At 48.6% G+C, this 25281-nt stretch overlaps 10 protein-coding genes across 10 annotated transcripts; 7 read left to right on the forward strand and 3 right to left on the reverse strand.

Annotated features, from left to right (window-relative positions):
• Nucleotides 1-23: 23 nt before the first annotated feature.
• N7455_011536 (putative hydrolase, alpha/beta fold family) lies at nt 24-1751 on the reverse strand (the record flags this gene model as incomplete). Its single annotated transcript, XM_040954442.2, has 6 exons — nt 24-209; nt 262-390; nt 445-568; nt 623-703; nt 760-920; nt 975-1751. The coding sequence occupies 6 exons, from the start codon at nt 1749-1751 to the stop codon at nt 24-26; spliced, it is 1458 nt and encodes a 485-aa protein (XP_040815206.2).
• Nucleotides 1752-2831: 1080 nt separating this feature from the next.
• On the forward strand, nt 2832-4061 carry N7455_011537 (uncharacterized protein; the record flags this gene model as incomplete). Its single annotated transcript, XM_040954288.2, has 2 exons — nt 2832-3963; nt 4024-4061. The coding sequence occupies 2 exons, from the start codon at nt 2832-2834 to the stop codon at nt 4059-4061; spliced, it is 1170 nt and encodes a 389-aa protein (XP_040815188.2).
• Nucleotides 4062-4583: 522 nt separating this feature from the next.
• N7455_011538 (uncharacterized protein) lies at nt 4584-7685 on the forward strand (the record flags this gene model as incomplete). Its single annotated transcript, XM_040954399.2, has 5 exons — nt 4584-5732; nt 5794-5904; nt 5958-5975; nt 6027-6142; nt 6191-7685. The coding sequence occupies 5 exons, from the start codon at nt 4584-4586 to the stop codon at nt 7683-7685; spliced, it is 2889 nt and encodes a 962-aa protein (XP_040815144.2).
• A 597-nt stretch (nt 7686-8282) lies between these two features.
• On the reverse strand, nt 8283-8884 carry N7455_011539 (histone H3 family protein; the record flags this gene model as incomplete). Its single annotated transcript, XM_040954319.2, has 2 exons — nt 8283-8629; nt 8728-8884. 2 exons carry the CDS (start codon nt 8882-8884, stop codon nt 8283-8285), a joined length of 504 nt encoding a protein of 167 aa, XP_040815240.2.
• A 503-nt stretch (nt 8885-9387) lies between these two features.
• derA (putative ER-associated proteolytic system protein Der1) lies at nt 9388-10131 on the forward strand (the record flags this gene model as incomplete). Its single annotated transcript, XM_040954463.2, has 1 exon — nt 9388-10131. The coding sequence occupies one exon, from the start codon at nt 9388-9390 to the stop codon at nt 10129-10131; it is 744 nt and encodes a 247-aa protein (XP_040815246.1).
• Nucleotides 10132-13156: 3025 nt separating this feature from the next.
• N7455_011541 (glycosyltransferase family 32 protein) lies at nt 13157-15006 on the forward strand. Its single transcript, XM_040954373.2, has 4 exons — nt 13157-13765; nt 13825-13980; nt 14032-14391; nt 14446-15006. Exons 1-4 carry the CDS (start codon nt 13487-13489, stop codon nt 14731-14733), a joined length of 1083 nt encoding a protein of 360 aa, XP_040815191.1. The 5' UTR covers nt 13157-13486; the 3' UTR covers nt 14734-15006.
• A 781-nt stretch (nt 15007-15787) lies between these two features.
• On the forward strand, nt 15788-16550 carry N7455_011542 (uncharacterized protein). The gene is made up of 2 exons (XM_040954426.2): nt 15788-16136; nt 16221-16550. Exons 1-2 carry the CDS (start codon nt 15806-15808, stop codon nt 16526-16528), a joined length of 639 nt encoding a protein of 212 aa, XP_040815076.2. The 5' UTR covers nt 15788-15805; the 3' UTR covers nt 16529-16550.
• Nucleotides 16551-16856: 306 nt separating this feature from the next.
• On the reverse strand, nt 16857-17786 carry his3 (imidazoleglycerol-phosphate dehydratase HIS3). Its single transcript, XM_040954402.2, has 2 exons — nt 17411-17786; nt 16857-17333 (listed from the first exon to the last, which is right to left on the reverse strand). The coding sequence occupies exons 1-2, from the start codon at nt 17727-17729 to the stop codon at nt 16918-16920; spliced, it is 735 nt and encodes a 244-aa protein (XP_040815255.1). The 5' UTR covers nt 17730-17786; the 3' UTR covers nt 16857-16917.
• A 125-nt stretch (nt 17787-17911) lies between these two features.
• On the forward strand, nt 17912-18750 carry N7455_011544 (uncharacterized protein). The gene is made up of 2 exons (XM_040954355.2): nt 17912-18245; nt 18299-18750. Exons 1-2 carry the CDS (start codon nt 18153-18155, stop codon nt 18665-18667), a joined length of 462 nt encoding a protein of 153 aa, XP_040815291.1. The 5' UTR covers nt 17912-18152; the 3' UTR covers nt 18668-18750.
• A 1494-nt stretch (nt 18751-20244) lies between these two features.
• N7455_011545 (uncharacterized protein) lies at nt 20245-24147 on the forward strand (the record flags this gene model as incomplete). The annotated part of the gene is made up of 1 exon (XM_040954407.2): nt 20245-24147. One exon carries the CDS (start codon nt 20245-20247, stop codon nt 24145-24147), a length of 3903 nt encoding a protein of 1300 aa, XP_040815224.2.
• Between the last annotated feature and the right edge of the window lie 1134 nt (nt 24148-25281).

The raw sequence follows: 25281 nt of genomic DNA on the forward strand, positions 1-25281 counted from the left end.
AGTGCGGAATAGTTGAGGGCAGATTACAGCCCTAAAGGTAGTGCGAGCTTGCGGCGCATCGAGACGAATTCAGGCTTAGGTGCCAGGTCGGGCTTTTTGTTGGCGCCAGGATGGCTGGCAATGTTTCCAGGGAGTCTTTCGGGGTGTTCGACAACACCGGGGATATTAGTGTCGATTTCCCTTGCCATTTTGTTCAAGAAGTTTGCCACCTGAAGGAAAGGTTAGTATTTGGACGCCAGTGGTTAATTGGGAAATACATACCGGCTTGACAAACCACCTGGATCCTCCGAGCTCGAACCAGCCAAGATGGCCACCCCACGATGTAGTCAACATGACTCCATATGGTGTTTGGGTCATTTCCTGGTAGGGCAGAGCCTCCCGGCAAGCAATCTAGCAAAGTCAGCGATGTGTTCACGGTTGACATGAAAAGCTTCCATAACTTACAGGATCATCCTCTGCTTGAACGCAAAGGAAAGGAATTCTGATAGCGAGCATGGAATCGGTGGAAGTAGCATCACGGTAATACGCTCCCTCGGTGGGGTAGCCCCAGGTCGGGCATTGCAGAGCTCTGTTGCATGTTAGAATGGTACTCGTTTTGACAGGCAGAAGGAGTTCTTCTTACCGGTCGAACTCATGGAGGTAGGTAATCTTTCTTATCGCATCAACATCGATGCGAGGGTTTGTAGACACTTGATCAACATGTCTGTTTTCCATATTGTTAGTCAACTTTTCACATCAGCCGAACAGACAGATACTCACGCCTCAAAAAGCTTCTTCATGCTTGTTCCCATGGTTCTGCTGTACACCTCCTTCCCAATCCAGGTGCTTTGCAACATCAAAGAACCAATATCCAAGTTCCACGGGCTCGCACAAATCACGGCTGCCTTCAATTGACAGGCGTCACCTTCCTCTCCCAGATACTACACAGTTTGTCAGTGGGGGGTCTAAATAGTCAGCTTTTCGGGACGACATACATTAGTGAGGATGTTGGCACCGAGTGAGAAGCCAATTCCGAACAGAGGGCGATTGGGGAACTGCTTCCTGAGCCACTTCACAGACTGGCGAACATCCCAGGTAGCTCGGGCGTTGTAGAGAACACCGGTACTGATGTTTGTCTCCGCACATCCTCTCGAGTTGACAACACATGCTTCCCACGCGCCATCTTTGACAAGCGGTGCTAGGACTTCCCGTAGGTATACTTCATGGGAGCCACCACTCAGACCGTGAAGAAGCACAAGCATGGGCTTAGCGTCATCGGAGGGCAACGCAGCAAATTCATCCTGAGAGAAGAACGATGTGCGCGGCGGCATACCAGACTTTTGGGTATACTTTCTCGCCTGGTCAATAAGCTCCGGGTCTTGAGGAATCTCGTACGGTGCGACCACGAAATCCATGGCATAGTGACCCGTGAATGCGGGGGTTTCCGACTCGAACATTTTACGTTTGTAGTAAACAGGAACATTGTCGTATTTCAGAGTAGTCCAACATGTCTGTAGGTGCCCATTGAACAATAAAGGGTTTAAGTTGCATGTTTCTGGTGTTGCAGACCGACAGACATCCACGAACGTGGTTTGTTCTTTAGCGCCTGTGGCGCCGGGAACTTTGGTCAATGTCAACTTATTGTCCTTGGCGTGATAGAAAGCTATGCAGCCCTTGGGACGAAGCCATGAAATCAAACCCATGGCAATCAACCCAGATAAGAGGACTGATAGGGGGATTGAATTCAGAAGCGTTGAGATGATGTCGAGCATGAGGGGTATCTAAACACTAAAGAATGTTGAAATCGAGTAAATGGACAAATCGATATCGCAAAGAATGTCGTTCAACTCTTATATGCAGAGAAAGAAAAGAAGAAAAATATCACGCTTGAAAATACAAAATGCAAAGGATCCAAGATAACAATCTCGATATCAGAAACAGACCTCGGCAAAAAAAAAAAGTTATGTTTAGATTTTCCAGGCCCCCGATCCTCAACCCATGGTTCAATCTGACTAAGATTGTTTTTATCCCTGTTCACGTCATGCACATAGTTATGCATAGTGTATCAGGTGATTTCCAAGGTTGAGCCTTAATGTTGGCTTAGTCATCAACATGAGGGGCTCCAACCCAGGTTGCACGGGCACACCTGATAACATGCGGGCGTTTTTGTCATACGCCAGAGGTCAGTTGACGATGTCATAGCGCGTGCAAGGCCTGAGCTCGGATTTGATGCAGGAAACACACCTTATCTAGTGCAGTTGGGAAAAGTCGGGGACATTCCACCGAATATGAAGTGATGATGATATGATGCCAAATGCGGCAATCTGATTTCCGCATGCGGAAGCCCTAAACTCACTTCCGGCGTCAAGCAAAGGGAGAAATCCCCATGTCTTCCGACAATAGCAATGTCCTTCTTAAAATTGACCAAGATAAATGTAGGGTTAAAATGTTGAAATATCCGGTGTTCTGCATATAGATCATCAGACAAAGAACGGACTGGGCCACTAATGATCAGTACCTCTTCTTCTTTATATGTAATATGTAATGCTGATAGCATTAACACCCATCTTTTTGTGACCCAGTCCCATGGTCCGTTTCCGGGAACCTTTATCTTCCAGCAGACTATTTCAAGGTCAAAGGATCCATACCTTCGCTCTTTTTCCTTTGAAGGTGATGCAGCACTGTTCGTCACACGATGCGTTTGATCTCTACTACAACATGATAGTAACAGTCGAAGCGCCACTATACATATTGTTGATTCACAAATATCTCATGAGGCCTGGTCATCAAACATCTTTGAACTACCTGAGATCCAAGCACCCATGACTTTAATAAGAAAGTCCTCGTCCGACATGTCCGATCGTCTACACCGCGCCACAGAGAAGTTTAAGACAACTATGATCAAAATGAGAGCCTGGTCCCCGGGACGAGCGAAGAAGCAACAAGAGGATGGCCTTGGCCGTTGCCGCCTAATGGAATTACCCACCGAGCTGTTGTTGGAGATCATATCCCATCTGACAGTGCTGCCGGAGGCTGCGCTTGCGCTGACCAACAAGCGCATGTTCGCAATCTCCGGAGAGATCCTCCTCTCAAAATCTCTCCGATTCAGTCGTGACTTTGCCCCGCTATTCCACCATTACCGCAATGCACACAACTTTGTCACTCCCCGGTGGTCATTCCTCAACTTGTTGGAAAACTCCCGCTGGAAACTATGCTCCAAGTGCTTGAAACTCCACCCTAGAGCCGCATTCTCATCCAGAGAGCTGAGGCGGAAACCAGAGAATCGAACATGCAATGTTGGAGAGTTAGCAGGGGTTGTCGACCTGTGCCCATGCAAGAAATTAACTTTCCGCGATAAACTCGATCTCGCGGACTATGTTCGAGTGCGGCAGGTAGCACTGCAACCACTGAAATTAAACTTCGGGAGCGCCGTTGAGGACCGCTACTGCTGGCATACATGCACCGAGCAGTATGGCCCAACCGAACTGAAGACATCTCTATTCCCAGAAATCAATGCCGAAAACCAGTTGGTTGTTCGCACGGAATACGAACTCACCACGGAGTCGGGCCAAGTTGGCAAGGAAGATTATATGACACCACGCTTTGGGTGTGCACATCGATCAGTCGACCTGTGGCTCTCAAGCGTCCACCAAACCACTATATGTCGCCTCTTCGACTCTTGCTGTTCATCTTGCAAGCGTATATCAGTCTGCAGTGCTTGTGACACAACGCTGACATGTCCACGAAAATCACCATTCCACTATGAAAAATCTGGGAAAGCGACATATACATTCTGGACCCAAAGAAGCCTTGGAGGGACGGGTCCAGCTCCTGATCCGGCTTGGGGAGCACAAAGAATCCATCCAGCCGAACCTTCAGTCAGTGTTGAAAACTGCAACGAGTTGTGTCCTTGGACAGTGCGCGAACATCCAGCGCTCTCATTCGCGCCAAGTATAGAACAGGAAATTATCGATTCTGGGATAGGTAACTCACCCATCAACCAACTTTACACATACATCAACATGGTTTAACGGATTTGTTCAGCTGCAAGGGAGGCCTTGGGGGCTTTGGGAATATTATAAGGAGTTGGTGGACCAATTGGGGTTCATTTCCTCTCTCGTTGACGAATTTTGTCGGTATATATTTGTATAGTGAGTGTCGTTTCAGCGGGTTAGATTTGTCTTTTGTTAGCATCAGGTATCTAGGCATATTATTACATAATTCAATCATCCAGACAAGAAGTGAAGGCCACCTTGGTGCCTCTTAATTTGACATCTTTTGTAAGATCCTTTGTTATAGTCCTTTGTATATATTTTTTCGTTGATCCAAGTGCCTCATTGGCCGCCAACACAGCCCAAAACAAAATTGTAAACGATCAGACGATTCTTCCATAATTTTTGAGATGTAACTAACATGTAACTAACTAACTTAGACAGGAAGTATAACAGGAAGTATACAGGTGCCTCGATGGAGAAGAGTCGCAACATCCCTTATCAGCTGACCGCCCTGGGGTTTCTCCGGACCGACACGAAGATCCACGCTCACCATCTCGCGCATTCGATTTCATACTCGATTTATACGAGTATCGTCTGTATCTCGGGGCGATGAGCTTCCCACCACCTGGTCACGGCCAATACCCGCATTATATACCGCCGCCGCAGTATCAACACGGGCAAATCCCCCCGCCGATACTGTACAATAATGCCGGTCCTCCGCCCCCATACGATAACTATGGCAAGCCAGTAATGTATCCTTCGGCTATGACACCATATTCATACCCATCGACATATACTCCACAGCCACAGCAACAACAGCAGCAACAGCAACAGCGGCAGCAGCAAACGCGTCCTCCGCCGCAAACTCCCCCGCAGCAGCCGCTCCATTTACCACCACAGGCTCTCCAACCACGGCCACAGCCAGGGCAACAACAGCCAGGACCACAACTTCTCCCTCAACTACAATCCCCCCCTCCACCTCAGCCGCCTCCCCCCCCACCTGCGCCTCCGCCGCAAATACAACAAGAAGAGCTTCAACATCAGTTTGTCAATCCGGCTCAATTGTTTGTACAACAACCTCTGCCTACTGCTCCGCGATCCCGATACACACAACTCTCTCCTCAGTATGGGGAACCGCCCTTCGTCCCGAGTACTAGTCCTTCCCAAATACCACTGGCTGCTTTGCCACCTCCTCCGCCAGTCATGTCTGTTCATGTTGCTCCTGTCCCGTCTCCGATTACTCCCAAACCAAACACCCAAAACAAGCAAGGAAAACCCAAGATTCATACACCACAAGCACATCCTATCATTAAAGTCGAACCCACACCAGCAAAGATCTCCCCCAAAGTAGAGCCCCAGAAAAAACCTTCTACGCCTATTGCGACGCCGAAACGACCCCAGCCTGCTCCATCGCCGGTGCCACATGCCAATCCGCAAGTCATGATCCCAGCTCCTTCTCCAGTCGTCCAAGCAAAAATTCAAACCCAAACTCCGAAGAAGCAACTTCAACCACAGCATATTGAAAAGAAGAGACAGCCGAGTCAGCCAAATGTCGAAAAACATGGGAAGCCCACACCTGCCAAGTCTACAAAGCCTCCAGTCGACTATCAAGTTCTGCTGTTGTCCCTGGCCGATGAATATCTAAATGCTGCTCATGCGCGTGGAACAACGACCTCATTGACCGCCCGTGAGACGGATGTCGAGGAATATTACAAGCTGGTTGCTACCGGATTAGGCTGTTTGGAGGCTGTCTTGAAGGTTGGTGAAATGCTCTATTGGAGAAAATTCTGCGCCCATGCTAAAACAAATGATATGATAGAACTGGCGATTGCAACCTCGCAAAGAAGCTCTTGTTAGACTTCGCTATGCGCGTACACTGTTTGAGGAAACTGACAATGATATCGAAGCGGAAACAGCCTTGAGTAAAGGGGTGTGTATTTGTTCCCCTTCTATTTTCCAGAAATAGCCACTAACTTGACGCAGATTGATCTTTGTGAACGAGTTAGTCAACCCAAACTTGATAGCGAATTTGTTTTGATCTGACTGTTATAGAACCGTATGCTTGACTTGAAATACAGCATGCAGCACCTCTTGGCACGAATGCTCCACAAGAGTAACCCCAAAGCTTCCTTGAAAGCGGTCGATGGGATGATTCAGGACGTGGAAGCGTATGTGCCATTCCACTCTTTTTGACCACAGGATGCTAATAACTATAGGTACCGTCATGCTGCATGGGAGTACGCATTTCGTTTCCTTCGAGTATCACTCTCGTTGTCATCTCCGTCACACCAAGACTCTGTGCAAGCGTTACAGCATCTCCACAAAATCACGGCCATGGCTAGCCGTAACGGGGACAAGGCTGTTTCTGCAATGGCGGCTGTTATCGAATCACTTGCACACTTGCAGCAAGCGACAAATTCCGATTCTATCGAGCAGGCACAGCGCGCCGTGGCCGCCGCGCGAAGTCATCAACTGAACGATGAACTTCGGCATATACCCCAACTTACAATCTTGATTCAAATGGTCGATATCTGCTGCAGTCTTCTAGAGTACGACGTCAACCAATCTGGACAGAAGCTGAAGGTCATGCAGGCTTTGATGGACGAAACATTGAGCGACAGCAACTGGCGTCCCGATGGATCCTTTTCGGTCCCTCTCAACGGTAAATCTGCGGGGCCGTCATCCATCGACACAGGTGACATCTTGCAGGTTCATAATGGGACGTTGCTACTCAGTTTCAACTGGCTTCCCCAGCACGATCTTTATGCGCTTTGCTATTTCTTAAGCTCAATCACGCTCAGTGCCAAGAACTCATATGACGGCCGGAAAGCAGAGAAATATCTCGAGGAAGGGATTCGAATGGTTCAAGGCAATTTCAAGGCCCCCCAGGAAATTTCAGAATCCATGGTCAATGCCAACCGTCGGGTTCAGTGGCGTCAGTCCCTTTACTGCAACCTTCTCCTCCAACGAGTCTTCCTAGCCTGCGGTCGAACCGATTGGGATCTTGCCAGCCAGGCCCTCAACGACCTTCGACAAGTCTTCCAAGAGCTTGGTTCGAACCTCCCGGACACCATCGAATGTCTGATGGAATATGCCGCCGGCACTATCGCACAAGCAACTGGCGATCTCAAGGCCGCGTTGGACATATTCCAATCACCGATTCTGTCACTAGACCCCGTTACCAGCAAGACAGGACGCAATGACCCCTGTCGCGATACGAGCATCCTCGCCGGTCTCAACACAGTCCTTATCCTCCGTGATCCAAATCACCCGTCACACTCACTGCTCAGCACCGTTCTAGCAACCCTCGAACCATTCTGCCAAAGCAGTCCAAACAAGTACATACAAGCCGCCTACTACCTAGTTTGCGCAACCGTTCACTCCGAGTCAACCATTCAAACAAAACAGTACCTCCAGCAAGCCCTGCAGTCCGCTACCGCAATAAGCAACAGCCAAATCACCTGCATGACCCTAACATTCATGAGCTGGAAGTACTTCCGCGGCGTGGTCGGCGAGCAAGCTGAGAAAAGCGCTCGAGCCGGTCGTGCAATGGCTAAACGAGCTAATGACAGAATGTGGGCGAGTGTCACTGACGACATGTTGGCTGAGACTCTCGAGCGACAGGGCAAGGGCGAGGAAGCGCAGAGCGTCCGCGAGGAAGGTCAACGCTTGGTCTCGGGTCTTCCGCCCCGCCTGAGACGTTCAGCCTGATAGGCTTTTTTCTATTGCTATAAACATGATATACCTTTTTGTTTTTGTTTTTTTACCGTCTTTCCCTTTGGCGTTTGTTTCAGAACTGTTCGATACCATTTGATGGCTACCAGGGAAGGCGTTTGATATTTTATGGATGTGAGCCAGTGAATGATGTTATTGGCGAATCAAGAAATACCTTTTTCGATGCCCTGAGCAGAGAAGTTTACCCAGCGACACGTAGGAATCGTCGACTTGAAAACTGATAGAATTCAGCTCAGGGCGTGTCCATCACAACACCCTAGGAAGATCATGAATTGTTTCGCTCCCTATAAAAAAGAACATGAACACCCGACATCCATGCATAATGTACAAACACTATGGTATAAACCAGCCTGCAGTCCACAGACACAAGCTCCACCAGCTTTCGCTGGATGAAACATCGCAAAAAACACAAGGACAACAGCACCGCCGAAGTCAACTCCATACCCACAATACGCCAGCAATGTCCGCCGAGGCATCTCTGCTCATCCGCCCACAGATGAAGAAAAGACCACCCTCACACCGCGAAATTAATATTAAAGCCGCAAAAATCGAAACACTCAATAACAAAACAGCTCAACCAAGCCCAGCCCAAACACCGCGAATTCTCCGCGCAAGCTGGATATCCTTCTGCATAATAGTAACGCGCTTCGCATGCAGCGCGCAGAGATTCGTATCCTCGAATAGATGAACAAGGAAAGCCTCAGCGGCTTCTTGCAGAGCTTGGATAGCATGCGACTGCCAGCGCAACTCGGCGCCGACGTCCGCGGGGAGGAGATCGAGTGCTACTTCGCGGACTAAGCGTGCGAAGGGTAGTTTGGCAATGAGGAGGTCGTAGGAACGTTGGTAGCGGCGGATTTCTTTCAATGCGACGGTGCCGGGCTTGTAGCGGCGCCGGCGGCCTGTAGGGGTTGGGTCTCCGGCTAGGGGGTTGTTAGAATGGGGGGTTGAATAGGAATTGCGCAAGTAGAATAGTCTAAGGCGCTTATTGTGGTGGTGGGAGGAGGAAGGTAGAACGTACGTTGGACGTCGGTGTTGGTCTTTGCGACTGTTAATTGCTTTCCTCCCTTCGTTTTGCTTGCTTTGGTTGGTGTTCCACCTCCGCCGGCGGCTGTCTTGCGCACTTTGCCTTTTTGTGCGCTGCCCGGTGCTGTCTTTCGGGCCATTTTAGGTGGCATTGTGGTAGAGGAGGAACGCGCGTGGCTTTTTTTTGGGTAGTGGGGTGGTGGAAAGCGTCAATTGGGAGGTTTATCGCCTAGCAACCAGTGTCCTGCGAATTGCCGTGTTTGTGTCGAGATTGTCCCTTGCAGGAACTGTGTCCGAGTATCGAGGAGATTTAGGCTTGCACACGAGATTCAAGCAAAGGGATTGGGATTAAAATCCTATGTGCTAATAATTGGACAGTCCTTTGTTGCGAAGGGAAGGCTGGGCGAAGCTGTCAATATGAACTATTCGGGCCTTAGCGTCGTCCCAGCCCCCGTGATTCTCACGTAAACACGCGTCTCGTGTCTAGGCACGTGACGATAAACTGGCCTACCTGGTCTTATCTCCGTCATAAGTTGAATATACCCCGGAGGCACTTTGGAGAGAGCTCTCAGTGCTCGTGCTGATCATCCGCCCTGACTCCCGCTTCTCTCTGATTCCCCGTCCCCATTAGAAGTTACAACATACCCCCCACATCATGGCTGCTCTCTGGGAGAACAACGGGCAACCAGGCCAGTTTCCCCTCGAACAATGGTTCTATGAGATGCCACCGGTCACTCGGTGGTGGACTGTAGCAACCGTCGCAACCTCAGTCTTGGTGCAGTGCAACATCGTGACCCCATTCCAGCTGTTCTACAGCTTCCGCTCGGTCTACGTTAAATCGCAGTACTGGCGACTCCTCACGACATTCCTCTATTTCGGGCCCCTCAATCTCGACTTATTATTCCATGTCTTCTTCCTGCAGCGCTACTCCCGTCTTCTGGAAGAAACATCCGGCCGCTCCCCGGCCCACTTCGCATGGTTGATCTTCTACGCCATGACGTCTCTCCTCATCATCTCACCTTTCCTCTCAATACCCTTCCTGGGAAGCGCACTTTCATCCAGCCTGGTCTACATCTGGGCCCGGCGTAACCCAGACACCCGGCTCAGTTTGTTGGGCCTGCTGGTCTTCACCGCTCCCTACCTACCCTGGGTGCTGATGGGATTCAGTGTTATCGTGCATAAGATCGTACCGAAGGATGAAATGCTCGGCGTTGTTGTCGGTCATATCTGGTACTTCTTCAACGATGTTTACCCGCCCCTGCATGATGGTCACCGTCCGTTTGACCCGCCTCGTTGGTGGGTCCGTCTGTTTGAGCCTGCGCCTAGCCCAAGCGAGCGTACGACGGGTGCGGCTGTGAACCGTGAGTTTGCGGCTGCGGCGGCGCCTGAGGTTCGGTGAACCATATTCTTTTTATTGATCAATCGCTTTTCCGGAATGGAATCTCGAGGTTCCTTGTGGCATCGAACGGAAATTGAAAATAGACCGCATTTGAAAGAGATCTCGCTGGTATAAGTAGAGCCAATGGTGCAATGGGTCCGATTCTGGCCTTGATCTCTGCTCAAGGCTAGCTTTGAGCCATTGATATCAAAACTGTGAGCCGTGCAGGGGAGGGGCAAAATTGGACGCCAGCGAGTATCTTGACGCTTTTCATCTACATCACGCCGGATGAGAGCATTCGACATCATTCGGCGAGTTTTTCACGAGATACTTGGTGAGATACTGGGTGAGAGGTGAAACAGGCCACATTAGAGCTGTGTCAAAAGTGGTATGACGGAGACTAGCGAGAGATCTGTCCGGAGTAGCTCCCTTTTTTCTGATGATGTGGGATGTTGCCCCTTGGCACAGTCTCCATGTGATCTATCTAAAAGAAGCAAGGACTAGGACTTTGGTTTCGTTTGTGTTTACAAGAGCGTGCATATGTGTTTACATTGGAATAGTCATAGATACCCGAATTATTATTTTCTTTTTACTCCGTACTGTTATACCAGTTAGAGCTGCATGCAGACGTAGACCTTAAGATGACGACATGTATCAAACGCTCGCTATGACCTTCAACCCAAAGTCCGAGAGAGTATTTGACTTCGCTCTGTCCCTCGAGGTAATAAACTCAAATGCACCAACCCCCGTTTGTTTACGTTCACATGCATTAAAGTAAAATAAAGTACACCAACACCGTCGGATTGCATACATTACCAGCCACTATCAAAATACCTTACAGAACACAGGGAGGCGCATGATGATACTGTGTTTGGACATGCCAAGTTTAGTATAGGGCTGTGCTCGATCTTGCATATGTATGCATAGGCAGTCTCAACAGATAACTAGGCAGCATAATACAATGTACATCAAAGGTTATACCTAGCAAAGCGTCTTGCACAAAGTATTCTTTTACTACCTTCGTATACGCGCATCCAAAGACCACCGAAAAGACATCACAAGGCAGCATAAGCGGGCGACTATTCTTGTATGTAGTCAGCCTAGTCATCTCACATTATGTAAAGTACTCGATTATTATTAGAAAGGGCTGTTGTAAGACGATCTAGAGGACGTCAGATCAAATCTGACACGAGGCAACAAGATAATGGTAAATGGTAAATCGTACATCGTATATTTACGGCGCCCAGCGCCCCATGCATTTCAGGTCTTGGCCCCATATTTCAGTACAAACCAATATGGTGATATGCAGCGCTTTTAATTAAGGCCCCGGGCACTACCTGCCTAGCTAAGCAAGAGTTGCGAATTTCTCGGTAAATGGCTGTATGGTACGGAGTACCCCGTACATGTATAATTGCTACACATGTCTCACCTTGATAACCTATGCATCTATACAGTTAGGCAGATAAGCATAGAGTATGGACATATGTTAGGCGCGCAATGCGAATGAATATCAGATTTTGGACTAAAGGAGTAATTCACCGTTAGCGCCCACATCCCGCTAATAAACATGGCACGGCAGGCGATCTGCGCAATGCTTGTACTTTCACAGCGGGTATTAGAAGTGAGCTAGTATATTCCAATATTGAAATTAAAGAATCACCCACGTCACATCTTAAAATGGAAACCCGGAGAAGCTGGTTTATGACGAGTGATAGGCAACAGAGTTAATCAAGGGAATCGAGATACAACGTGGTGAACCGTGGGTTATTGGTGGGTTCGCTGAGTGGATGGGACCTTTTTGTACCACAGAGGTCAATGGAGGGGAGGGTCAAGTGGGGGATGACAGTTCCCATGGGAATGGGTATGTCCATCTGCCACTGCATTGGGATGGAATTAATTCAAGGATTTCATTGGTTGGAAATGTTCCAATTGCACTTTTCCATATCCATTCCATACACTATATGTAGAAATGTATCCACCAACAAAACATAATATTCGAATTACCGAGAAGTACGAATACGGTTATCCAGGCCAATTCAATAATAATGGGGGGTGATGGAGACCTTGAATTGCCCCGTGCACGCTCCTGTGCTGTGGCACACAGTGGCGGTTCACTTGGCAAATCGGTGCCAATCCCTACCTCTCGTGTTGGCAATAACCTTGGCCGAGTCTGTGGCCAAGATGTCCAAGGCTTGGTTCTTTCTTTTTACGCGTGGGATTGGACTCATATAAATTATACTCTGCCACTTATAGTGTCATACACTAAATTGTTCTTATCAAAGGCCTACGTGTGCAATTCACGCCACAATCGTGGCGGTAGTGAAAATACATGTACAACCTACAATGTACATGGTTGTACCCTGTAAAAAAAAGGCACTGCACACTGAATATGTATAATGGAGTCCAAAGTATAAAATAGGGTCATTATAGTTTAACCTTTCGTGCTCCGTTATTCAACCAGTAAACCCTACCTAGGTCATAGACCTCGGAACTAGTAGATGCAGACTACCACTAGCCTCCCGAGGTCGAGAAAGGTACGGTAGAGTACATGCCTAAATAGGATTAGTTTAATACACCGTTCTCACGTTGGCGTGGGGATTTTTCCCCACGACTGTATCTTTACAATACTATGACGAGTCCTTGCGCCAAACTTAGATTATTTTAGCGACGTTGAGAGTTATACCTTCATAGATAGTTCCAATGGTTATATATGTAGCTTCTATTATATTATATAGATAATAATTCCAGATGCGATCTAAGTAATGCTACATTTCAGCCAACCCTCACCACTATATCCATACCAGATTGGTATTTCCATTGAAAAAAGGAAAAGGTTAAATTAATTCCCCTTTGTCGCCCCACTGTGAATGCACCAATCAAAAGATAATCAGGCCGGCCTAATCTTGGAACCACAGCCACCCCTCTCTGTAGCTCAGCCTCCTTAAAATGTGCTCAACCTGTTTCCCTTGCCCCCAACCTTAGGCTGTCGTATTCTCTTGACTTTTTCCCTTCGTCACCTTCCCTCTTTTTCCCTTTTTTTTATTTGAATTTTTTTGCCTCAGAATTTCCATTTTTTAAACGCTCCCGAGGTCTCTCCTTTCCTTCTTTAGCTTTAGTCTCTCTCCCCACTCCCGTCACTCCTTATTATCGTGAAATAGTCTCCCCTTTTTTTTAAATACTCTTTTCTCGTTCCTTTTTATCATTTTACCAGATTCTTATGACCGCATTTTCGTACAGTTTCAACATATCAAACGGCCTCAGGGTCTGAACACTCTTAACACGACTTTACTCTTACGACATAAAAACGAATAGCTGGGGTTCAATTGGTCACGCTTCTCCTATCTAATCCTTTGTCTCCGTCGCCTTCGCCTTCATCATGCGGCGCGGTCTTTTGATCTTCCTCCTCGTCAACCTCCTCATTCTCTCGTTGCTCGTCCGCAGTGTCTCGACGCTTCTGGCGCTACTAGTTGAAGATGCCGCCGCCGACGCTATACACCGTGCGGAGCTGCCCTCGCCGAATTCGAGCCTGATCGAGCAACGACCCCAGATCATTCCGAAGATCATTCACCAAACATACAAGAACGAGACCATTCCAGAGGTCTGGGTTGAAGCGCAACAGAGTTGCATTGACCTGCACCCGGATTATGAATATATTGTACGTCCATGGCCCCCACCCGATCTGTTCAATTCAAGGCTTCTAACATATGTCGGTAGCTATGGACAAATGAGAAATCGCGAGACTTTATCGCCGCCGAATACCCTTGGTTCTTGGACACATTCGATGGTTACAGTTATCCTATTCAACGCGCGGATTCTATTCGATACTTCATTCTCGCGCACTTCGGTGGAACATACATTGACCTCGACGACGTGAGTATACCCTCCGAGAGACCGTGGTGTTTCGTTTCTAATATCAATTAGGGCTGCAACCGTCGCTTGGACCCTCTCCTAGCTTATCCCGCTTGGGTACGCCGTACCGCACCCACCGGTATCTCCAATGACGCTATGGGCTCAGTACCACAGCACCCATTCTTCCTCCGTACGATCGAAGTGCTGCAACAGTACGACCGCCACTGGCTCCTCCCATATATCACCGTCATGTACTCGACCGGACCGCTGTTCTTGTCTGTCATCTGGAAAGAGTATATGCGCGATGGACCCAGTGAGGCTGGGCGCGTGCGCATTCTCATGCAGGACGAGTACAACAAGTTCTCTTGGAGCTTCTTCACCCACCACCGGGGTAACAGCTGGCACGGCAAGGATGCGCACTTGATCTTCTGGGTAAGTGACAAAACTTTAGTATCGAATATTCCGAACAATGCTAATATCTCGCAGATGGGTCAACATTGGGTCTTCCTCACAGTTTGCGGCTTCCTCCTCGCCGGAGTCGTTGGATTCTGCCTCTGGTGGAGCTACGGACGTGTCATGCTCCTCGGAGCCAAGTACCGCTACCGCTACACTAAAGTGCCTAGCCTCATCAACCCGTCACGACTTTCCACATCGCCAACACGACGCTCACGACTCTCCGTCCCGACAATTCTGCGACGCGTCAGCTTCAAAGAAGACGAAGAGGCGGGCGGGGTCACAGAGACCTCATACGAACTTGGACGTCGCGATGACTAGAGATCTAGAGATTGACTTCTCGACTCGCAACTTCGCCATTTTACAGCTTGTGTATTTGTCTGTAACGATACGGCCTCGGACATGATCTCTGCATCGGCATTTATTTACAAGTTTTGCTCTTTCTTTCTGTGTTTAGGAGCGCATTATGCATGGTGTCTCAATCCTGTGACGGGATCCGGGATTGAATGTTCACCTGGAGCAATTGGGTTTGCTTTTGGACATGTGCGCAGACACCCTCGGTGTCTGCGTCTTACTTCTGTTTCACTGTCCCCCCTTTTTTTAATTATTATTTTTCTCTATTGATTTGTAAACAAGTTAGATTTCGCTTCTCGGGAGACAGTGAAATGATATGGACATGTTTTTATGCACTCGGATCAGATATCTCCGGGGAGAATTATGAATCAACAACGGTCTTTTGACTATGACAATAAAATCCATTACAAAGTACGGAGTATACAGAATCAGAATCATAGTCTGTGTACAAAGTAATCGTGTCTTCAAACCCCCTGGGAATCTGATACCAATCCCAAACACCAATCCTGAAACCCTAATTTCTCCCTCCAATGATAACACCGTGCCTTGCATCACCACATCGACAAGCTTTCAAACTCGTCCTATCAAGTCTACGGCTTGGGTCTTTTTAAAAATAGTATACTACGTAGCATGTGCTTTTGTTTGAAGTAAATACCTCATTTGGTGTTCTTCCTTGATATTGGCCACCACATACTTCACTAGCATTCTCCGCGTCTAGTCTACAATGTACATACTAACGGGGGGTATCTTACCGCCGCCTCCCCTTTGTATGTCCCAGCTGCCTTGGACAATGCAAGCCCTTCTTTAATGTCCCCTGTGCCTCTGACAGACATGTTCGAGGACTTATAAAAATGACCTGCTGTGCTGCTCTTCACTCCAAGTACAGAACCAAGATCATTGCCTATACTATCCATCTATAACAACCATCCATTCATACTTGACTTTCGGCTCCTGGATCCTACATGCTATAGTCATCTACTGACTTATCACCCATCCTTCTTATTTCTTCTACCTCAATCCAAAATCACAAATCACCAAAATGCATCTCCAAACCCTCCTCCTCTCCCTAACCCTAACTCTCACAATCCAAACAACCGCATCACCCCTCCCATCCCTCTTCGTCCGCGACACAGCCCTAACAGAATCCCAAATCATCACCATCGCCCCGACATCCAAATCCTGCACAGACGCCCCAGCAGAAGGCGAATGCGCAACAGCAAAACAAGCAGCAAAATTCACCTCCCAATCTTTCGATACATACAAAGTCACCTCGAAAGCAGAGCAAGCTGCTATCATTAGTCTGATGGCATTTGAAAGTGATGATTTCAAATATAATAAGAATCATTTCCCTGGCGTTGCTGGGCAGGGCAGTACGTAACTACCCAACCCCAGCCCTAACTCTTTTGCAACATCCATATACCATATACATAATACTAACAATATTATCCTTCCAGCACGAAACATGCAATCCCCATCCTTCAACAAAAAATACGCCTCTTCCCTGCCTGACCTGAAAGATAAACTCCCTGCCGTCAGCAACAGTCCTGCAGATCTACTTGATCTCCTGCGCGGCAACGGCGCAACGGACTTTGGGTCTGGGGCTTGGTTCCTTACTACCCAATGTTCGAAGGAGGTGCGGAGTGCCCTTGCTGATGGGTCGGAGACGGGTTGGCAGAGGTTTATCTCGGATTGTGTGGGGACTTCTGTTACGGATGAGAGGAAGGTTTATTGGGAGAGGGCTGTCAAGGCTATTGGTGTTTAGATTTTGATTGTTTTTTGGTGATAGTTTTGGGGTTAGGGTTTGGGATTTGGGGGTTATGATCATTTGTGTTTTGGTTTGGTTTGTTGGGTTCTCGGAGCTGGTTCTTCGGTGTTGGCGTTGAGTACTGTGTTTGCCGGGTTGGTTACTTGACTTTTGATATTGATGATTGATGGATTATGGGAATATAGTATACAATAAAAATGAAGTTTTATTTAAACCCCCAATCTCATTACATTTAATTTTTCATTTCATAGCCAGCCATACGACTGCACCACTCTATAATGGGTAATAATACTATGCAATAAGTAAACCATCACTTTGTACTCCACTCCGTATATCCATCTCATCTCAATTCATAACACTTTTATAGTTTATATCCAAACAATCCCTTACAAAACACCCTTAGTACTAACAACATCCCCAGCACCAACATCACCGGCAACTCTCCGCTTACAAGCATTGCGAATAGCAACAGCAAGCGCCTTAAACGCACTCTCCGCACGGTGGTGGTCATTATCACCATAAGTGCAACCAACATGCAACGTAACGCCCGCAGCCTGTGCAAAGCTCTGCAATCCATGCGTGATCATCTCCGTGCTCAAATCGCCGATCTTCTCGCGCTTGAAGCCGAGGTTGATAACAGCCCAGGGTCGGCTGGACAGGTCAATCACGGCCCATGAGAGGGCCTCGTCGAGGGGTGCGTCGCCGCGACCGAAGCGCTCTAGCGATTGTCGGGCGCCTAGGGCTAGTGTGAAGGCTTCGCCGAGGGCGAGGAAGGTGTCTTCTGTTGTGTGGTGGTCGTCGACTGGTTTGGGTTAGTATTGGTATTTTATATTGTAGGCTTTATGGTTTATTCCATGTACGGTGTGCAGGGGAACTCACTGTACAAATCACCCTTCGCGCGAACTGCAAGACTCATCCCGCCGTGCTTGGCGAGCGCGTGCAGCATGTGGTCCAGGAATCCGATACCGGTGCTGATGGTGATTTGCTGGGTCGGGGTGAATTGGGTCGCATGGCTGGCTTCCTTGGGTGGCACAATGCCTTTCTTGGAGGCTTCGGCTTCTTTGGGGTCTGTTGGGGCGGGGAAGTGGGTTGAGGGTTCGTAGGGTGGGAGGACGCCGCCGTCGAGGGAGAGGGAGATTTGGATTTTGGTCTCGTTGGTCGCCCGGGAGATGGTCGCTGTACGTGCGGTGAGAGACATTGTGTGTTTGGGGGGCTGGTGTAGGTCGAATTGACAAATTTAATTGAGTCGGTGTTTTGTACGGAGTAGATGGTTGATAATCGGAGTTCTTTTTTGTCTGACTCGTCCGCTGGAGAATCGTTGATCCGTACTTTTGTATGGAGGTGATAACCTTGGAAAGTATACTTCAGACTTAGGGTTAACAGGTTTTAAGACACTGGCTGGTCCAGGCTTTTATTCTTGTCATCCTTGATATTTGATATTGTCTTTTATGTTGCCCATTGGTGTCTAAAACAGACATCTTCTTATATCTTTACTTTGTTTATCGTTTCGCCGAACTCGGCGTCGATAAGAACCGCCATCCATCTCAATTCCTTACCCAAGCCAAGCCAGACTGGCCCCTCTCGTTCACCAGTACTTACGACTGCACGTATACATACCAGAATGCCAACACCACACAACCACAGGGGCGATGTTGCACCCCCGGAGGAAATCACCTCGATAGCCGCTCAAGGCTTCATGACCGGCGTGTTCCGGGTAAGCACCGGACCTCCAATCCAAACCCTAATGCAATCGCTAATCTCCTCAAGTTTGGCTCCGTGTCCATCTTGGCCCATATGATTCTTTCCCTGCCCCACCCCTTCGTCTTCTCCGCACCAAGTCCGCCCGCGTATCCCGCGACACAACCTCGTCCACGCCCATCCATCTTCTCCCGCGACTATCTCCGCTCACGACTCTTCCACCGGCCCCTGGAGGGTTTCTCAAGCTGGATATCCCCCGGGTCCCGTGTCTACCGCGGTCTGACGCCGCAGTTCAAGGTCTTCATCCAAGTTGCTGCTATGACTCTGGGAGGTTGTATCTGGCAAGAGAAACGCGTGACGGAATACATCGAGCTGTTGAGACGGATTAAACGTGCGGAGCGACTTGAGGCTGAAAGGGCGGAGGGAAATCGTCGGTAATGACGAGCTTTGAGAGATATCGCCGACTCGATTTTGCAACGATGTGAGCTTGGAGTTTGGAACTTTCCATCACTGGATACAATACATCCACTCTGTCGGAATACCTCCCGGATGACCCGAATCTCATTTCCCAGTCATTTTCCAACCCCTGCAAGGCCTTGCAGAACCGAGATGAATCCTTTGTAGCTGCGTCCGTCGACTGCTGATCTCGAATGAACTTCGTCATCGATGACGCCAGATTCCTGGGGTTATTCTCCCCCTGATTGCCATGTTGATCTACATATTATGATCTCTCTTTCGCGGGGGGCGAGAGATTACCCCTACGAAAGCAGCATCTGGAGTATCGTAAATGCCGATCATCCATCATCCTTTGGGGGTGGATCCCAAGATTGAAATGATGATGCTATGTTGTCAATTTTAGTGTAGATCTTATAAGAAAGATGAGCAATTTAGTACATCATCTGTGTCGCTTCTAAAGTTGTTCTGGAGTACAAAGAAAGATCAATGATCACCGGGATCATCACCGATATGCCAAAGACGGTTACTAAAGAGGAGTTCGAATTTAGTTTCTACTGCACTAATCCCTGTAGTCCCAGCTATAGCGGCACTATCAAATCTAGTGGAGCGCCTCTTACGTGATACCCTTGGTACTAGAAATGAACCAAAAGATATGCGAGCTATGCGAGTTGTGAACGCATGTCTCGGGGGTTTTTACTCACTTTTTCTCACTTTTAGGGTGTAAATAAGCGATAGCTTCAAGTTAAAATATTAACCCAGTTTAACTGTGAAAAGAAGAATATTGAATATATTTGAATACATTTGAATAGAATAGAATATAACATTGAAATTAAAAAGAAAAGAAAAGAAATTAAAAAATACATGTAGTCCAAAAGAAAAAAAACACTGGGGGAGAAAAAAAAAACAGCTGAAACATCTCCAGTTGATCGTTACAGTTGGACCTGACTGCATCCGTCCATTCCTCTATTCTTCCTCTTCCTCTCCTTTTCCCTCTCTTTTTCTTTTCGAGGGTTATCCCTGTGAATTCATTTGGCTGTTTTCGTTTTACGCATTCAATCGGAATTCCTCTTATCTTCCCCTCTGCCAACTGATCTCCTACCGGAAGAGCCTATCAAATCACATCGGGAGCACTGATTTGCCTGATTTGCCTGATATCACCAATATTGTGGATTCCTCTCCCTTCCGCAACCATCACCTCCATTGCATTGTTGACAGGTCCCTGATCGTGTCTGGGGAAAAAATATCCTAGATATAGGGAAGAATTTTCCGGGCTTTAGCAATTGCATGCTAATTGCTTCTCATGGCGCTGTGACAGTCTGCAGTATGTGCTACCTTCCCCTCATCCTTTCTCCGCTCCATTCTTCCTTATCACACATTCAATATTGCCCGTCATGACTCTTCAAACTGCTAATTGATCCATCAGTATGAACGACGTTGAGGTCGTCGATGAGATAAGCTTCTTTTCTCAGTACACTCGCGCCGCTACTCTTCCAACACCTTACGCAACTTCCCCCTGCTTCCTGTACCACTAGTCCCCCCCCCCCCCCACCGAACCAGACATGGCTGAAATCATCGGCAAACGACAACGAAGAAAGAGCCTGAGCGTATTCAGTCCGTCCCTCACAATATCGACCACCCTCCGACCTCCACTCCATGACCGAACACCCTCGGACGATACCTTAACCAGAGACAAGAAAAACCGACGGAATTCCGGTTTCTTCGGCCGGTCTCACAGTCCCAACATAGCATCTGATGGATCGAATAACCGCCGCCCTGGGACAGCAGGCTCCGACACCGGCGGCTGGTCAGTATCCACACCCATAGCGACCACGCCTGTCAATGAAACAACACCTCGCCCGCGGCGGAAGTCGCTACAGAAAAAGCGAACCTCCGTTTTTGGATCCCTGAGGTCATTGCACTCATGGGAAGATGAGGAACCTCTGAGTGCCTCCGTCGGCTCGGCGGTGGACGAGCCAACCATGGCCAGTCCCCGAAATGGGATCTGGTCATCCGCAATCCTCCACCACGGGGAGGTTCAGACGACTGGCGGCATGTGGAGGAAAAAGAGCCAATATTTGGTCCTGACAGATACCCACCTCATCCGATTTAAGAATCAAAGCAAAGCCGCCGATGTCTTTGGTTCTATTCCCGCTTCTTATACCCGCGCTCCAGCTTCCCATCGCCAATCAATAGCTTCAGTCAATTCTCTGCAGGACATGCAATTAATGGCCACTGGAGATGCATCTGCCGGAATTCCATTAAACAGCATAATTGCGGTCTACATGCTGGAGGATGCACGATTGTCCCCATCAGTCGAGGTGGCCTATCTCGATGAGCGCACACACAAAGCCACATTGGTTCAAATGCAGACATCTGATTTGCAAGAATTGAACCTTTGGATGGTAGGCATTCGTCAAGCTGCCCAGATGGCTAGAGCAAATTGTCCAATGCCATTTAACAGGGGATCGATTGAGTATGTAACTCGTATGCTAGAACATGAGCGAGATTACGACCCGGAGGTGTTCCGCATGTTCCGGGTCATTCAAATCGCGTCCAGCAAGTCAATCACGCGCTCTTCCTCCGATGACCTGACCAAGCTGTCGCCTACGGGCTGCTATCTTGCCATCGGCGCCCACAAGCTTCATATGCTGCCTATGCAGAAGACAAACAATCGATCATCGGTCGTATCCCTTTCAGACTGGGAGGCTGGCACTTCGTTTGGTCTGATGAATCTCACTGGTTTGTCGATGGAGTACGGTGACGACAGTCTGCATCTGACCTTTAGGGTTCCTCTTAAGAAATCGTTCAATGTGTTCCTGGCCTCTGTTCATTCTGTTGAAGTCGCTTGTTGGATCCGACAACAAACTGAATATCTCCGTCCGTTGTGGATAAGACAGCCGTACGAATTCGTTGTTCCCAAAGAATTGCAAAATGACGACAACTTCCCACCTGTTGCTTTAGATGAAGATTATGGATGCTTCGACCGCACGCTGGTCGCCTACTCCGCCAGTTATGACATCGACACATCAAATATCCGATATACAATCGACCAGGAATGTGAGGATGCTCCATGCTTCCGTCTCTTGAAGCCTGCTTCCCCGAAAACCCCGCGGTACAGCGCTTTGGAACTCATTGCGGTCATGCGCACACTGCGCTACAATGAATTCTTCCGGTCAATCTCGTTCCGCGGGGTCAATCTGGATGCATTGCAGGGTCTTCGCGATATTCATGGGGTGGATTCCGACGTCCATCTCGACCGAGGAGGCGCCTCCGTGCACATTCCAGGCCAGGCGAATTTGACTGTTCTCTCGCAAGAGGTGCGAGCTTTGGCTCTGAAGAGTAAATGGCTGCGCCGACTCGACTTCTCTTATTGTCTTACACGGATACCGACACCAACTCTCGACAAGGGTACTCGTGATCCAGGCTGTGGGATTCCAGAAGCGATTTTCCCCGTGTGCCGCCGAGAATTGACCAGCGTGGACTGGGTTGTTCTCAACGGCATCAAGCTGGGTGAGTCGGATCTGGACTATCTTGTCGATGCAGCTTCGCAAAGACGTAGTCACCTGCGAGCTTTAGAGGTCGGAGACTGTGGATTATCGGTGCATGACCTAGACCTTCTTCTATCAACTATCGTCGCACAAGAATCAACACTCGAGGCGATCAACATCTCAGGCGTACAGGGCCGGTTGAATCCAGATGTACTCCAACAATACATTGGCTACTTCGGACAAATCCGCAAAATCAATTTATCTCGCATCTCGCGGACGTCTGGCAACGATCCGCTCATCACGGCCGAAATGCTGTTCAACTGGCGACTAGAAGAGCTGGCTCTCAGTCGGACGGTTGTGAACCGCGAGACCGTGGATGCTATTGCTACGTACCTGGCCAGTGATCGCTCTCGAAACCTTCGCGTGCTTCGTCTTGATCAGTGCGGTCTTACTGGAGAAGACGTGGCTATGTTTATGCACTCGATGTCCGTTGGACCTGATTCCCCGCGCAGTCTCCATCTACATGTCAATGAGAACCGCATTGACAACGGCTGCTCTCACGTTTTCAACGCTATTGCGAAGAATCAGACCCCCTCGCATATGTCAATGCGCATGATTGATTTCAAGAAAGAAGACCATTTCCGTGAACTGGTGGATTCTCTTCGAAAGAACAGCACCCTCAAGTTCCTGGATATCTCGAAGGCTTCTCTCCCATACGATGCTAGTCCTGAGACTTGTCGCTCGTTGCAGGTGATGCTCGAGGAGAATGAGACTCTTGAAGCTTTGGACATTAGCGGTGATAATGCGCACCTTGATGTTGCACGCTTCGGCATTGGCCTTAACCTTGCATTGACTGGTCTGAAGAGAAATACATCTCTGAAGGTCCTGAGAATTGAGCACCAGAAACTTGGTCTTCAAGGTGCCAATACGCTTGCCTCGGTCTTAGAAGAAAATGATTCGCTGCGTGAAGTACACTGTGAGAACAATGATATCAATCTACAGTCCTTTACGGTGTTGGTCAACGGCCTTCGGTGCAACCGCTCTCTTCTTACTCTCTCCTGCATGGATCGGGATCGAGTCCTGTCACTGGACAAAGTCCGCCGAGAGGTTGATAATGTTCGATGGGAGTCTAGCAACAGCCACCAATCTTCTACAGCCAACTCGGTCCGTCGCTCTCTGTATGCCGCGATGAGCGTTGGCCAAAGTGGGCAAGGGCACAAACTGAGCAAAACACCGCCGCCTAGTGTCGCTTCGGCCTTGGAAAACTCCCCATTCGCCAATCATAACGTTGAAATGGTCTTGCGGTCTCTGAACGAGAGATGGAACATGGAAGTCTCCCGGCTCAATCGATACCTCCTCCGCAACTACAACATTGCCCATGGGATTGAGGAAGTTGATGACGATGCTACCAGCGATGAACGACCCGGAACAGCAGCGAGCTTGGGCACAATGCTTGACAATCTCAAATTCGATGTGTCCGTGTCGGCAGATGAGATCCGGTCCTCACCACCAGACGAGCCTCCTGCTGTCATCCGACTTTCAGAGGCATCCAGCACCCCATCCCACTTTTCGTCAGACATCGAGACCACCCCCGTCCAACCAAAACGCATTCCATCCAATACCCGCCGCCCTCATACCGCCGCCCCTGCCCAATTCATTCCATCCGGTCATGGTTCTTCAAGCCAAACCTCTCACCTAGCTCTCCCGGTTCCAGCCGTTCCCCCGGCAGTCGGAAAAGCAGAGAGCGTCCGTAGTGCACGCAGTTCTTCCAGCAACGCCTCAATAGGCGCAGGCAGTACGCGAAGCGCCTACGGCGTTGCCTCATCCACCCTAAGAGGCTTCCTCAGCGGCACCGCGTTGAGGGAACGTCGCCGTGCCGATGCCGCACGCTCCTCGCCTGTGTGCGTCAACAATGACAAGCCGCCCCAGCTAGACTGGGCACCACCCAAGCTTGATCTGGGAGGGCTCCAGTAGCCTTCCTTACCCTCCATCAACATATCAAAATACCCCCTCTTCTACCTTGTACAGCATCCTCCACACCTCAACCAACACGAAACGAAGCCTGGCTCTCGCAGTACATATATACGATGAACCAGGTTGTGATTGCATACCCTTTTTTTTTTTTTTTTTCTTTCTCCCTGTGGATCATATTTTATCTTACTCATTAACTCATAACTCATAACTCATCAACCCCCCCCCCCCCCCCCCCCCCCCAACCAATTCCCATTTCTCAAAACCGGCCAGTCGGCTCTGATACCCTGGCGTTCCAATTTATTTTTACCAGAGACACCGCATTCTCCAGGCGTTCCATACTTCCTCATTTTCAATTTTCAATTTCTATGCCAATATCTCTTCCCCACGCAATCGATATCCTCCAATCAATATCCTCCTATCCGTTTTATCGCTTGGTCTGTTCTTTGCTCTCTTCCTCTTGGAAAGTGTCCTCGTTTTGCGGGTTAATGGCGCTCGTGCGTGCATTCGTGGCTAATGTTTATTGGGGCTTGGGCTGTTTGATATTTATCGTGATGGTGTTTTGCTTTACGCTTGTTCCTTGTTCCTCCTTTCTCGTTCTGGGGGATTAAATACTGTTTGGATAGGCATTAAGCACCATTCTTCCTTTCTGTTTGGTTTTCTGATCTCCGGTAAAACTGAGTAGTTGGCGTATCTTGTCTAGAGATTGGCATGATAGATCGATGCTATAAAATACAATGATGTTTTTCTACAACGCTAGGTGACGGTCAATTGAGCGCTGCAAATGGCTACTTTTGATGCTATTTTAAGTGTCCTATTTATAATATTTACGGTGTCCATCTTGGCTTCTAGTCTATATTAATGTCCTCGCCGACACCGTTTAGTCACGCGAGAAGGGCTTTTAAAAAGTGCAGTGCAGAAAATAACCTTGGAAGGAATGGAAAGGCCAAAGAGTCTATATATATAATATGATCCCCTATATAACTATTCCAGATCCCAGCCAACCTTTGTACACAATGAACGAGAACACCCAAACATCCAACGCCATGAATGTATATCTCAAAATAAAGTACAATGGGAGAGGAATTAATCTAATACTTTACAAAACGGAGATTCCCTCTCACTCCCCCCAACTCC

This window comes from Penicillium solitum (genome assembly GCF_028829755.1).
Source record: "Penicillium solitum strain IBT 25940 chromosome Unknown utg000009l_segment0_segment0, whole genome shotgun sequence".
Lineage (NCBI taxonomy): Eukaryota > Fungi > Ascomycota > Eurotiomycetes > Eurotiales > Aspergillaceae > Penicillium > Penicillium solitum.